Source organism: Eublepharis macularius, chromosome 16, assembly GCF_028583425.1.
Source record: "Eublepharis macularius isolate TG4126 chromosome 16, MPM_Emac_v1.0, whole genome shotgun sequence".
NCBI lineage: Eukaryota > Metazoa > Chordata > Lepidosauria > Squamata > Eublepharidae > Eublepharis > Eublepharis macularius.
This window is the reverse complement of record NC_072805.1, coordinates 1,506,076-1,519,761: the sequence shown is the minus strand read 5'-3', so window position 1 is coordinate 1,519,761 and position 13,686 is coordinate 1,506,076. Positions and strand designations below refer to the sequence as shown.

The following is a 13,686-nucleotide window of genomic DNA, read 5'->3' as shown; positions in this document are numbered from 1 at the left end:
AGCTGACCGGACTGCCGTTTTAACCGGCCGGCGGGGTGAAAATAGCCCGCGGCCGACTGCTCTCAGGCGGGGAGCAGGCAAAGAACGCTCAAGACCCTAGGGTGAGCTAGATCTCGGACGAGGGGGGGCTCTATACAACGAGTCTCCCCCCGATCCTTGAGGTCCCACCTTGCGACGGGTCGGCTATAATCTCTGCGGCAGTTTTGGGGCCAATTCGGCTGGCATAAGACCTACATACCCAAGCATCGATTGGGGGAAGAAGCTGAGAGGAGAACTTAAAATCGAAACAGCGATTACAACCCGAGAAAAGTGAAGAGAAGGTAAAGATCATTATCTTCTGAGACGGGACTGATTGATAAAAACAGAGAGGAAAAAAAGTAGATTTTTAAACTGCAACAGACTAGTGAAAAGGAGGGGAAGACTCGGCAGGAATTGAATTTAAAAAGAGACTAAGTTTAAAGAAGTTATTAAAGAAATGGGACTATTGTTTTGAATACCTGTGGCTTTGGAGCTGTGAGAAAAAGACACCATCGCGAGATCTGCTGTGGGAAGACGGGAGACAGGAAGTGCGTAATAACAATAGAGTGGCTGGAGAGAAGCGGCCCTTGCTGGAGGGCAGGAAGTAGGGAATCGCCATTTTTGAAAAGGGAAGGGTCGCGGCTTCAGCGGAAGAGGAAGTAGGCCATCTTGGATTACAAAATCATAGAGAAACCATAGAGAAAAGACGCCCGACATTTTGGACTCTTTAAAATTTAATTTCTATAAGAAGACAGGGACATTTAAAATAGAAAAACGTTAAATTTTACGCCACGGAGTTAAGGAAGAGAGCGGATTCGTGGGAGCGAGCTAAAGCAAGCCCCACGATGTCAAAAAAAGAGTGGCAATCGGCAATAGAAAACCTGGATAAAAACCTGGACAAAAAACTTTTAGATATGATTAAAGAACTTAAGGACACGAAATTGGAGCTGATAAAAGAGGTTAAAGAGGTTACACAGACAGTAAAATCGGAGCTGTCAGAAGTGAAAAAAGGTATGGAAACAATACGAAATGAATTACAAGGAACGCAGCAGAGAGTTAAAACAGTAGAAGACGCGATGGAGAATTTAGCAGACAAACAGAGATGAGATTGGTGAAGGGGAGAATGTCAGTTGCAGAAACTAAACATATGGAGAAGCAGCTACGTTTTCGTGGCTTGCCAGAAGTGGAAGGAAAGTCAGCGCAAGAACAGATGACTGAGGTGTTGGCTGAGTACCTGGGGAAGGAGGAGGAGGAAGTTGTGGCTATCCTAGATGTGGCATACCGTGTGAATTCGAGAATAGCAACCCAGAGGAAACTACCAAGAGATGTGATTGTGCAGTTTACAACACGAAATATAAAAGAGAGGATTGTGACAAAACAGTTTCAAGATCCATTGGAGATTGATGGCAAGACGATTATTATAATGAAGGAACTGCCCAGATCAGTGTTACTGGACCGGAAAAAATATAAAGTGCTAATTCAGATTTTGAAGGACATGAAAATCAGGTACAGATGGGAGTTACCGGAAGGAGTGTCCTTTGAGTTTGGAGGGGCCAAAAAACGCATCAGATCTGAGCGAGAGATGGAGCGATTTATTAAGGACAATGAAAAAGACTTACCAACAAGATCATGAGTATGGAGTGTAAAGTATTATCTTGGAATGTAAATGGACTAAACTCACCGAATAAGAGGAAAAATACTTTTCACTGGCTACTAAAACAAAAATGTGACATTGTTTGTTTGCAAGAGACCCATATCAGAAAGCAGGATGTAAAATATTTAAAATCTGGAAAATTGGGCAAAGAATATGTAGCGGCCTCCAACAAGAAAAAAAGAGGAGTGGTGTTGTACATAAAAGAGGAGCTACAGCCAAAATTTGTTATGAGAGATGTGGAAGCTAGATTTGTAGCAGTGGAATGTATTTGGAATTTAAAGAGAGTGTTGGTAGTCGGACTTTATGCACCTAACGGTGCAAAAGAAAGCTTCTTTGAGGATTTAAGGAAGCATTTAGACGATCTTGCATACGACCAGATAATTCTTGCTGGAGACTTCAATGGAGTGACAGACTTGGAACTAGACAAAAAGACTACAACGGCACAAAAGAAAAGAGGACTATTACCAAAGCTTTTTTTTGAGTTGATTCAACAAGAGACTCTTGAAGATGTATGGAGGAGAGAATATCCTAAAAGCAGACAGTTTACCTTTTATTCTGCAAGGCATTCTACATTATCAAGAATTGATATGATCTGGGCCTCAAAAGACTTAGCATTATGGACTAAGGAGGTAGAAATAATGCCTATGGTAGGCTCAGATCACAACCCAATTATGTGGAAATTTGGAAAAAAGAGAAAAAGGAAAGCATGGAGAATAAATGAGGACTTGTTACAGGAAAGAGAGAATATGGAAATACTGAGAAGAGAGACAAAGTTTTTTATACAATACAACGTGAATAAAGAAGTACCAACCAATAAAGTTTGGGATGCTTACAAGGCGGTTGTAAGGGGCATACTAATGGACTTAAATGGTAGAGCAAGAAAGAAGAAAGAGGAGAAAAGACAAGAGATTGAGGAGAAAATAAAAGCCAAAGAAATACAGCTAAAAAAGAGACCAGGGAAAAAGAAGGCATACCAGGAAATTAAAATACTTCAAGAACAGCTAACAGCAATGAGCAATAAAGAATTGGAGTGGAATCTCAAAAGACTGAATCAAAAAGCGTTTGAGGGTGCTAATAAACCTGGGAAGTACCTGGCATGGCAATTGAAGAAGAAAAGGGAAAAGAAGATAATAAATAAAATTTGCGAAGATAACAAAACGTATTTGGAGCAGGCTACCATTAGTAGAGCCTTTTATAAATTTTACGCTAAGCTGTATAATAAAAAAGAAGTAAACAAAGAATCAATAGCGTCATATTTGGAGAAAACCAAACTTCCAGAAATCTCGGAAGCTTGGAGAAATAAGTTGAATAGTGAAGTAACTGACGAGGAAATAAGTAAGGCAATATAATCTGCAAATCTAGGAAAGGTGCCAGGGCCAGATGGACTTACGGCTAAATTCTATAAGACAATGGCTAATGAACTGGCACCATTCCTAAAAGAGGTGATGAATGGGGTTTTAAGGGATCAAAGGATTCCAGAAACTTGGAGTGAAGCGAATATATCATTGATCCCAAAAGAGGGCCAAGACCTGACTAATGTGAAAAATTATAGACCTATATCGCTACTCAACAATGACTACAAAATTTTTGCGAAGATATTGGCGGAGAGATTGAAGGGGTGGCTCTCGGAAGTCATAGAGGAGGAACAAGCAGGCTTTTTGCCAGACAGACAAATAAGAGACAACTTAAGGACAGTGATCAATGCTATTGAATATTATGACAAGCGTTGTGACAAAGAGGTTGGTTTCTTCTTTGTTGATGCTGAAAAAGCGTTTGACAATTTAAACTGGGACTTTATGTTTGCCACTATGGAAAAGCTACAATTGGGAGAAAGATTCATCAGAGCAATTAAGGAAATTTATAGAGACCAGACTGCAGCAATTGTGGTGAATGATGAATTGACCAAGAAATTGACGATAAGTAAAGGAACAAGACAAGGTTGCCCGTTATCTCCATTGTTGTTCATTTTAGTATTGGAGATTCTGATGATACAAATACGTCAAGATGATGAAATTCGTGGAATAAAAATAAAGGACTATTCATACAAGGTCAGAGCATTTGCGGATGACATAATGTTAATTGTAGAGGACCCATTGGAGAACATGCCAAGAGTGATAGATAAGATCAAGGAGTTTGGAGACTTGGCAGGTTTCTTCATTAACAAAAAGAAGTCAAAGATATTATGCAAAAATATGACTAAGCAGAAACAACAATTGTTAATGGAAACAACGGATTGTGAAGTAACAAGTAAAGTGAAATATTTGGGAGTCGAATTAACTGCAAAGAACATAGATCTATTCAAAAACAATTATGAAAAACTATGGACTCAGATAGAGAGAGACTTGATTAAATGGAATAGATTGAATTTGTCATGGTTGGGCAGGATTGCAGCAGTTAAGATGAATGTGTTACCAAGAGTAATGTTTTTGCTACAGACAATACCAATCATCAGAGACTCCAAACAATTTGAAAAATGGCAGAGGAAAATATCAGATTTTGTTTGGGCAGGCAAGAAGCCTCGAGTGAAAGTGAAAGTTTTACAAGATGCAAAGGAAAGAGGCGGAATGCAACTGCCCAATCTGAGACTTTATTATGATGCAATCTGCCTAGTTTGGTTGAAAGAATGGATGACATTAAAGAACAAGAAACTATTAGCCCTAGAGGGATATAAAAAAATATTTGGATGGCACGCATATTTATGGCATGACAAAGTAAAGGTCAACTCGATGTTCCTGCATCACTTTGTTCGGAGAAGTCTATACATAATCTGGAAGAAGTACAGAATTTATCTACAAGAAGGAACCCCTTTGTGGGTGGTTCCATATGAGGTGATAGACCCGAGAGCTGTTGATAATGAACAACAATGTTTAACGTATAAAGAAATAACTAAAACTGAAGCATCCAAACTTAGAATAAAGACACAAGAGGAACTATCACCTAACTACGATTGGTTCCAGTATAGACAGATCAGAGACTTATATAATTCGGACTCTGTAAAGGGAGGTATACGAATAGAGAATTCGGAACTAGAGCAGACCCTTCTTAAAGAAGATAAGAAAAGAATATCCAAGGTATACCAAGTACTGTTGAAGTGGTATACCGAGGATGAGATAGTTAAAACACAAATGGTGAAATGGGCTATAAACTTTAATAAAGAAATAACAATGGAGGCATGGGAATACTTGTGGAAAACTACAATGAAGACAACGACATGTATTAATATCAAAGAGAACATTTATAAAATGATCTATCGTTGGTACATGACACCAAAGAAGATTGCGCTAGGGAATTCGAATACTTCTAATAAATGCTGGAAATGTAAGAAGCATGAGGGCTCCCTCTATCATATGTGGTGGTCGTGTGAGGTAGCCAGGCAGTACTGGGGGGAAATAATAAGAGAAATGAGTGAAATTTTACAATTTCAAATTAATAAGAACCCAGAACTCCTGCTACTGAACTTGGGAATGGAGGGAATTCCAGCCCAACACAGGACGTTGATATTTTATATGACAGCAGCAGCTAGACTTTTGTATGCGCAAAAATGGAAAGTACAAGAAGTGCCAACTATTGAAGATTGGACTTACAAATTGCTGTATGTGGCTGAAATGGACAAGATGACAAGAAAATTGAGAGATCTGGACTCAGGGCAGTTCAACACAGACTGGGAGAAGCTGAAACAATACCTGGAGAAGAAATGGGAGGTGGGAGGAAAACTGTGGCAGTTTGAGAACTACTGAAGTATTGAAGTAGAGGGGGGAGACTTTACCGGGGGGAGAAGAGATAAATGTGAATTAATAAGCAGTCAGATTAATAGATTGACATATATATAGATATATATAGGTTAACAAACAGAACATAGAGAAAATAATTAATTATAAGGACTAAATATAAGGAGCGATTAACTAACAATATTTTCTTTTTTTTTCTGACAAGTTTTGTACCAAACTGAATGTCTGAAGATATAGATGGGTCAAATTGATTGACTACGTGAGGAGAGATATATAGAACTATTATAAAAAGATAGAATGAGTAATATATATAGAGAATAAGTCAAATTGTTTGATATAAACGAATGTATGATCTATATGGTTTATGATATATAGAAATACCTGAAATTGAAAAATTGGGATAAATTGTTTATCTAAGATGGAAACAAAGGCTTACAGTTTGGGCATATAATGTTAAAAATAGTTAAGGATGTACTGCTTAGAATAATGGAGAATATATATTTGTTTTAGATAGAGGAAGCTAATAAAAGTAAGGGAAAGGGGACAAAGGGTTGGAAAGCTGTTGGAAGTCAACAAAAAGGGGGGGGAAAGGGAGGGGGTTAGAGATGAAAAAATTGGGGAAAATTGAATGTAAATGTGGAAATAATGGATTCTAACCCAATAAAAATTTTTCAAAAAAAAAAAAAAAGAAATAGGCTGGAGGAGATGTCTGAAAACGAGTGTGCAGTTAGCTCCCCGCAGTCATCTGGGATCCAGGACTGGACTCAGAGTCCCTGTCTTTTCCCTGCTGGTTTGGTGCACAGCAACCCTGTTCAGCTGCCACTTTGAGTCTCATGACCCATGACAAGGTGGGATGTGCCTGACGTCGAAGTGAATGGGTGCATCAGACCTCCTGGGTCTGCCTCAGGCAGCCCTCAGAACCTGCAGTGAGGCGCCTTGCCTTCCCCCTTGGAAATCACAGCATGCATTGACTGCTTTCAGGTATCAGATTTCTCAGGGCAGCCCCATAAAGAATTTAATATGCCTTGTTTGGAAACAAGCTTATTCATTCCAAAGCAGGCTCATATTTGCCAGGTCTGCTCTGGAAGATGTTTCCATGGCAGGGAGAGCAGTGCCTGATCCTGGCTGCTGGGCAAGAAGAGCTTCTCTCTCTTCAAAGCATCTCATTTCCCCGCAGAGAAGGGAGCAAAAGGGACCACGGAAACATGTGGAACGCAAAGCAAGGAGGCCCTTTGCGTTCAGTAGGAGACGCAATCCAGATCAAGGGGAAGAGGACTGCACATTCATTCCCGAGTTATCATTTTTCTGCCTCAGCTGCTGCTTGCTCTTTCAGAAAGGAGAGACGATCACTTAATTATAGCCCTTCTTCTGTTCTGTGCTTGGGAAAATGCCTTTGATGCCTCTGTTAGCCTTTACTTAACTTTCCTCCCATTTGCTTGTCAGCCCCTCTCAAGAGACTCCAGAGAAATCAATGCAAGTCAAGGGAAAGACAAGAAGCCTGATGACATTTCATAGCTGTCAGGCGAGAGGGGAATGTCACCCAGGGAGACGTGCCGGGAGGCAAACGGAGAGAAAAGCCAGTAAAAAACAGACTGAGAATTGATACCAACATTTCAACTATACGGCTTCCCGAGTCTTTTATACTAGAAAGAGCACATCATTCCAAAAGGAGTGGGCTACATCTAGAGGATGGGTTATTCCCGGGAACAGAGACTCCCCCCTCCACATGACCCTTGTCAGTGGGGGCTGGGGAAGCCCACCCCACAATACTGCCTCTCAGGGGCAAAGGTTCACTTTAAGAAATCAGCTAGTATGGGTGAAAGTGATGGGACCACTCCTCCAACCCCTCGTAACACACCCACTGAATCAAGCTGCCCCCCCCTTCTGCATCATCCCATTTGGGGTTTATTTTCAGGGTTAGCCTGGATTATTCCTTCCAGCAATTTTGCTTCCATGCTACAAATAAAGCGTTCGAGAACTCCTTGGTGAAGGGATGTGGGCTATACTAAAGACGACTCTCTGTTTTTTATACAACTGGTGGTTTAACTAACATTCCGGTCCTCCCCTTGGAGGGTCTCCTGGGTGAGTGAGGGGGTCTCACAGGTCCCCTGCTGGGAGTCCTTTATTGCAAGGGTCACCACCAGGTCTTTTGCTTGGACTTCTTGGCCTTCCCGGGGGATTCCAGTATTGCCTGGATTTTTAAAGAGGGGTTGGAAAGTGGAAGTGGGTCCATTGATTGGCACATCGTAGCTGTTCTCTGAAGGGCACATCAATCATGAACAGCAGCCGGATGATGATGATGATGATGATGATGATGATGATGATAATCGATTTATATACCACCCTTCAGGACAACTTAATGCCCTCTGAGAGCGGTTTACAAAGTGTTATTATTATCCCCACAACAAAACACCCTGTGAGGTGGGTGGGGACGAGAGAGCTCCAGAGAACTGTGACTGGCCCAAGGCCCCTCCCGTCCGGCGTTCTGTTCACCCAGAGGCTGGCCGGCTGCCTCTAAGAAGCCCACTGGCTGGACGAGTGCAACAGCCTCCGCTTGCCAGTGCCCTCCAGCAACTGACAGAAAGAGGCTGAATGTGTTGGAGGGAGGGGATATCCACCCTCACGAGCAGCCGCCTTGTCTAGTAATATTCTGTACCTAATAAGCTGTTCGAGATTTGGAGGGGGGAGGTTTACATTACTGATTTTTTTAGGAGTGATTTCCCCCTCCTCCAGCTCTCTATGTGTTTAATAACAGTTTCTGGAAAGTAAATAAAATGGGGATCGCAGCCTCTTGTGCCTAGAAAAATGCTACGGCATCCTCATGCATATTCCGCCCCTACCCTGTGGTTCACGCGTTGTTGACGCCCAACTGTTTCTTTGCCTGACATGGGCCACAAGTGTCGCAATAATGCATCTCCTGCATCCTGTCTCTGTGACATGAGAACATTCAGGGCAGACCAAAGATCATCGTCTCCTGACTTGAGTCCACTCCCCGTGATGACTGGCCACTGGAGTCCTGCCCGCCATGGCCAGCCTTAGCCAGTTTTGTGCTCCAGGGGCACAGAGGGAGCTCCCTGCCTTGGCTTCTGCTTCCCCCAGTTTGCCTCCTACTCTTTAGGTGCTCAGTAGCAGCCAGGTATGAGAAGGTGGTGGAGCTGTGTTGGCCCCCTGCAGCAGTCCCATGAGACGGCACAGCTGTGGTCCTGCCCTTGAGCACCTCTTCTTGAAAACACGCCTCCCTCATAGCTGCCCATTGCCCCATCTCCACTGCAGCCACAGGGGGGTACTTGTCGTGGCCCAGGAGCAGCGTATTTTATACCCATTTGCTGCCTCAGGGTAAGCATCTTATCTCTGCAAACTGATAAAGCAGATGTATAGTTCTCTGCTTTAGTCTTAGGTTTAGTAATGCTTCACCTGAGCCAGTTAATTGGGAGCACCTGCTTTCCATAGTTTATTTGAACTTGTATTCTACACTGGGCCTGGGGAGATACAGGTTCAAAAATTCCCCCCTCAGTCATGAGGCCCATCTCTCAGCACTACCAACCTCACATGGTTGTTGTGACGGGGGAAATGCGATTATACCACATCTGCAGTTCTGACACTCTGTTAGTGAGGTCTTCAGGGACACTGAAGATGAGGTCAAAGGGGCTTCCTCCCTTTTCTGAGCAGCTGCCAAAGAGGCTGTCCTGCCCCTGAGAGGTAAAAGAGCCACTCAGTCGTTTCGTCCCTGAGCCTGTGGGAGTGTTGCGTGAGCATGCAGTCACCTTTCAGAGGTGGGCAGGGATGTCGGAGGGAAACGCAACAGCAGTTCAGTTGATGTCTGCCTCAGCAAGAGAGCAGATGGCATTAAGGGTAGCTCTGCCCAGCAGTGTGGCAGAGGGGTTTAGCTGAGAGAGGACAGAGTTGTGAGGCCTGTCTCTGGGGATGAGCAGATCTGGTACCCTTTAGTCTGTCTCTTGAGAAAGGGCAGGCCAGTGTGGGTGATTCCTGTGTGTGAGAGGATCCAACCTGGGGGTTAGGCAGTGAAAGCCTGTTAGTAACTGCAAGCGTTAAAGGGAATTTAAATTACAACCTGAAGCCATAACTTGCTCAAGTTTAAAAGCCTCAGCCAGGCTTCTCCTGTGACTGTCTGGAGACCTAGGCGGCAGTTTTGTTCTTTCAAAAACACCATTTGTTGTATGGTTGAACCTTCTGCTTAAGTGGTCTGTGTGGTCTTCAGGCACAACTGAACGCCTTTGTACTCACTAACATAAGAACATCTAGCAATTGAGGGGAAGGTTTATATTCCAAAACTAACTTAGCAGTAGAAAAAGGCAAGGGTCCAGTAGCATCTATAAGACTAACAAAATTTGTGGTAGGGTATGAGCTTTCATGAGTCACGGCTCACTTCTTCAGAGATCATGTTAGTCTGCTACAGACAGACTAATACGGCTACCCATCGTGATCTAAAACAAACCTAGTTCCTCAACATTATAGGAGGCTGTGTGGATTCCCTCAGTAGGAAGAGAAGGCCTGTCAGTCACCCTTTTCTTAACTGCTGCAAAAATAAAATACTGTTTGGATTTTCAAAAGAACATCTGAAGACAGGGAGCCCTGGGCTTTCTTTAATTGTGCATGTTCAAAGGTTGAACTTTTTTGTGCTGTAACACACTCATTATTTTCTAACATGGGCGAGAGCTAGGGTTGCCAGCCTCCAGGTGGTGAGTGGAGATCTCCTGGAATTACAACTGATCTCCAGGCCATAGAGATCGTTCCCCCTGGAGAAAATGGCTGCTTTGGAGGGTGGACTCTATAGCATTATACCCTGCTGAGGTCTCTTCCCTCCCCAAATGACAGCAGCTAAGGACTGGTTCACAGAAACATTTATGGATGTCTTCTTGTCCTTCACATTCACTAATTTTTCCTATGACCTTTAGAGTTTAATGTTCAAACAGAGCTATGTTTAACATGAAAAATTCTGAGTGTCTCTAAGTAACATAGCACAATTCGCTGTATAACCATATTCTTGAGTACAGGCTGCATAGAGGACAAGATGATGAAAACCAGCCCTTGTTTATAGGAGGAAGTTAACTAGCTCACAGCAGCTTTGCGTGGACGTTTCCACTTGGGGGTGGGTGGGTGGCGGGCCTTGCCCTGTGCCCCAGTCCAAATTAGGGCCTTGCATGCCTGCTTTTCACAAGAAAAAAATGCTTGGGAGGTCCTTCATGTAACCCTCAGCCTCCTATCTAGCTTGGCCCACAAGAAGAGAACCAAAAGCCATTTTGGAGATGCTGGGTTGAAGTCCACACTCACCACCTTTAATAAGAGCCTTATATCAGACCCATTTCCACGGAGATTCAGCAAGACCCACTTTGATCCCTATCCATGACTTTGCATTCAGAGGTTCATCTACGTGCCTCTGTAACGACAGGAAGGCCCCAACTTGCACATCCTTCAACAGAAATGATGAATAAATATTACTGCAGAGGATGAAGTCTGCCTTAACTTGCAATGCAGCTGAGTAAAACCATACGCAAGCTCTTCTAAAAAAAAAAAAACCCTTTGAAAATTAGGAAACAAGACCATGGGCAACTATCGGGAAAGAAAAGAAGCAGGCAAGGTCACTATGTATATTTCATGAGACATTACATACCTATTAAAAGAGAGGCTGTCTGCAATTTGGGATCGTAGGGGCTTTTTCCTCGGCCGTTTTCAAAATGTGAATCTTCTAGTTTAAAAATATTGTCCTGATGGGGAAGAAGGAAGATGATGATCTAACCAACTAAAGAGACTCCTGTCAAGAAATTATTAGTCAACTAAAGAATAGCAATTAATTCATTACTTGGAATTCAATCCCAAGCTCACCCGTTCCTCATTCGCTCCCATCTTTAGTAGGCCTCTGTCTGCCCCCCGCCACCCATTTTTGTCTGAAGGATTTTGCAAATAAGCCTTCCAAGCCAGGAGAGTGTAGCCACGTTCCTCCGGCCCCTTCCCCAGAATGAAGTCTGCTACAACTGCCAATCACCAACGGCTATTTTTTTCAGCCTCCCCCCTGCCCCCCGGCCCATGCCTCAGAATGATCTACGCCAAGCACTGAAGTGGGGGAAGTGGGACACTTGGGGACAGAGCAGAGCAACTGCCACACGGGAGCTGTGGGTGCAATACGTGGCTGTGTGGAGACTGAGGAGAATACCCGCTTAATTTGCATGTAGCTGTCGGTTTGTCAGGGATTCGTTTTTAAAAAATTATTGTTTATGTCACTAGTAGAGCAGTAGGAATTACTTATCTGGACATCAAAATGGGTGGGGAAACCTGGGATGGGAGCTTGTGAAATGGGAAAATGTCCAGGTAAAATAAATTTGATCAAAGAAGTTTACAAATTAAGAAGCTAGTTTGGAACATAAAATACATTCATAAAAAGAAATAATCCAGATGAAAAAGAAATATTTTCTGCCACTTAGTTCTGGGCTCCACAACATGCTCTTATTTTAGTGATTACAACCAAACCAATGTCTACTATTTCCCCAAAACTAGACAAGGGGCTGCTGGTTGATTTATCTACCCAGTGAAATCCCATGAGGAGCCTCCTGGATCTGGACTTCTTCAGATTACATTTTTTAATTCTTGTTAGGAAAAGAGAGAGAGAGAGAGAGAGAGAGAGAGATGGTCACATCAGGAGAAGGACTGTGCTAGAGCCTTCTCTTGGATGTGCTGATTTTGTACATGTGAAGAGGTGGACAAGCATTCAAAGAGGAATCCCTCTTTTGTAACTTGGGACTGTATCGTGGGACTTGCTGGCATTCTGCAAGGCCTCAATTGTGTTAGCTTGGGACAGCATAGGAGCATCTTTGGTGGTAAAGAGATGGAGAGTCAAAGAAATGGCTCTCCCAATAGAAAGGCCCTTTTGAGTGGTCCATCTCTGGTTGATCCAACTCAGATTCATCTAGGATTGCCAGCCGCCAGGTGGGGCCAGAGACCTCTCGGAATTACAACTGATCTTCAGCTGGCATAGCCCCTGGAGAAAACGGCTGCCTTGGAGGGTGGACTCTAGGGCATTATACCCTGCCAAGGCCCCTCCCCTCCCCAAGCCCCACACCGTCCAGGCTCCACCCCCCAAATCTCCAGGAATTTGGACCTGGCAGCCCTAGAGGCATCCACTGTGGCTGGTCACAACTCTCCACTGTCCCAGGCAGAAGAGCTGCAGCCCCCAGTGAGTACAGTTCTTTCAACGGGACCCTGATTGGCCCAGAGACTTTCTACATGTAATGCAAAGATCACTTCTCCACCTGCTAATCATGTATTCCTTAGGCCCAAAATATCTTCTATGGAGTGTAGCATGAAAATCACTTCCAGAGTTTCACCCTTAGCTCATTGTCAACAAGTTTGCCATTTATGATTGGAATCCAGTTTGTCTTTGTGCCCTGAGAGTATTGATCCATCTCTAAGCAGCAATTAAGCATCTTAAGGGCAGGCAAGCATGTCTCAGGTGTGGATCATGGAAAACTCCCCAACTACTCCTCTTTCCTATGCAGCCTGTGAGGTCATTATTTCCAATTTTGCAGCAAGCCACAGATGGTTCTTATATGCAAGCATAACTCTAGTTATTTTCTCCGCAGATTAAACCACATTTGGCATTCTGGTTTAGAGAGGGAAAACACACACTTGTGATTTGCAGAGGACAACAAATGATGGTTTGCTGTGAAAGCAGAAATAATTGCTAATCAAATGATTGAATTCCAGAGCGGGATGCAAGGAAAGGGGGGGAAAGGGAGGTATGACAAAACCCCAAAGGTTCTCCAGGTTCTTTCCCTTGACGACAAACTGTGTGTGACTCTTGCCTAAATATTTGAGAATAAATTAGTATCCTGCAAATCCTTCACAAAAGTAAGGGAAGATAGCACTAGCTGAGGGTTGCCAACTTTGGGTGGAGAAATTCCTGGAGATTTGGGGGTGAAGCCTGGAGAGGGCAGGGGAGGGATCTTGTCAGGCCACGGTGCCCTGGTGTCCGCCTTCTGGAGGGGCCGTTTTCTCCAGGGCAATTGATCTCAGTGCTCTGGAGATCAGTTATAATTCTGAGAAATCTCCAGGCCCCACCTGGCGGTTGGCATCCATATAAAAATGGAATTAACAAAGCATATTATCAATACAAATGTTAAGTAAAAGTTTTGTGTGCTAGAAAGTTAGCTACATGACTTGAGTCTCCATTGAGGTCCAATAATAACAAGTGGATAGCAATATGATTAAAAACAAAAAGGTTATGAAGATAATGTAGAAACAGTGAGCAGGGTTGAGGCGGTGGGGGGGGGA

General features: G+C 43.4%; 1 protein-coding gene across 1 annotated transcript in view; it reads right to left on the bottom strand.

Annotated features, from left to right (window-relative positions):
- SEMA3A (semaphorin 3A) overlaps positions 1–13,686 on the bottom strand; it is a 365,431-nt gene that overhangs the window by 147,699 nt on the left and 204,046 nt on the right. Inside the window, exon 5 of the mRNA XM_055000206.1 lies at positions 11,033–11,126. Within this exon, the coding sequence (XP_054856181.1) occupies positions 11,033–11,126 (94 nt within the window). The remainder of the gene's footprint in view (positions 1–11,032; positions 11,127–13,686) is intronic.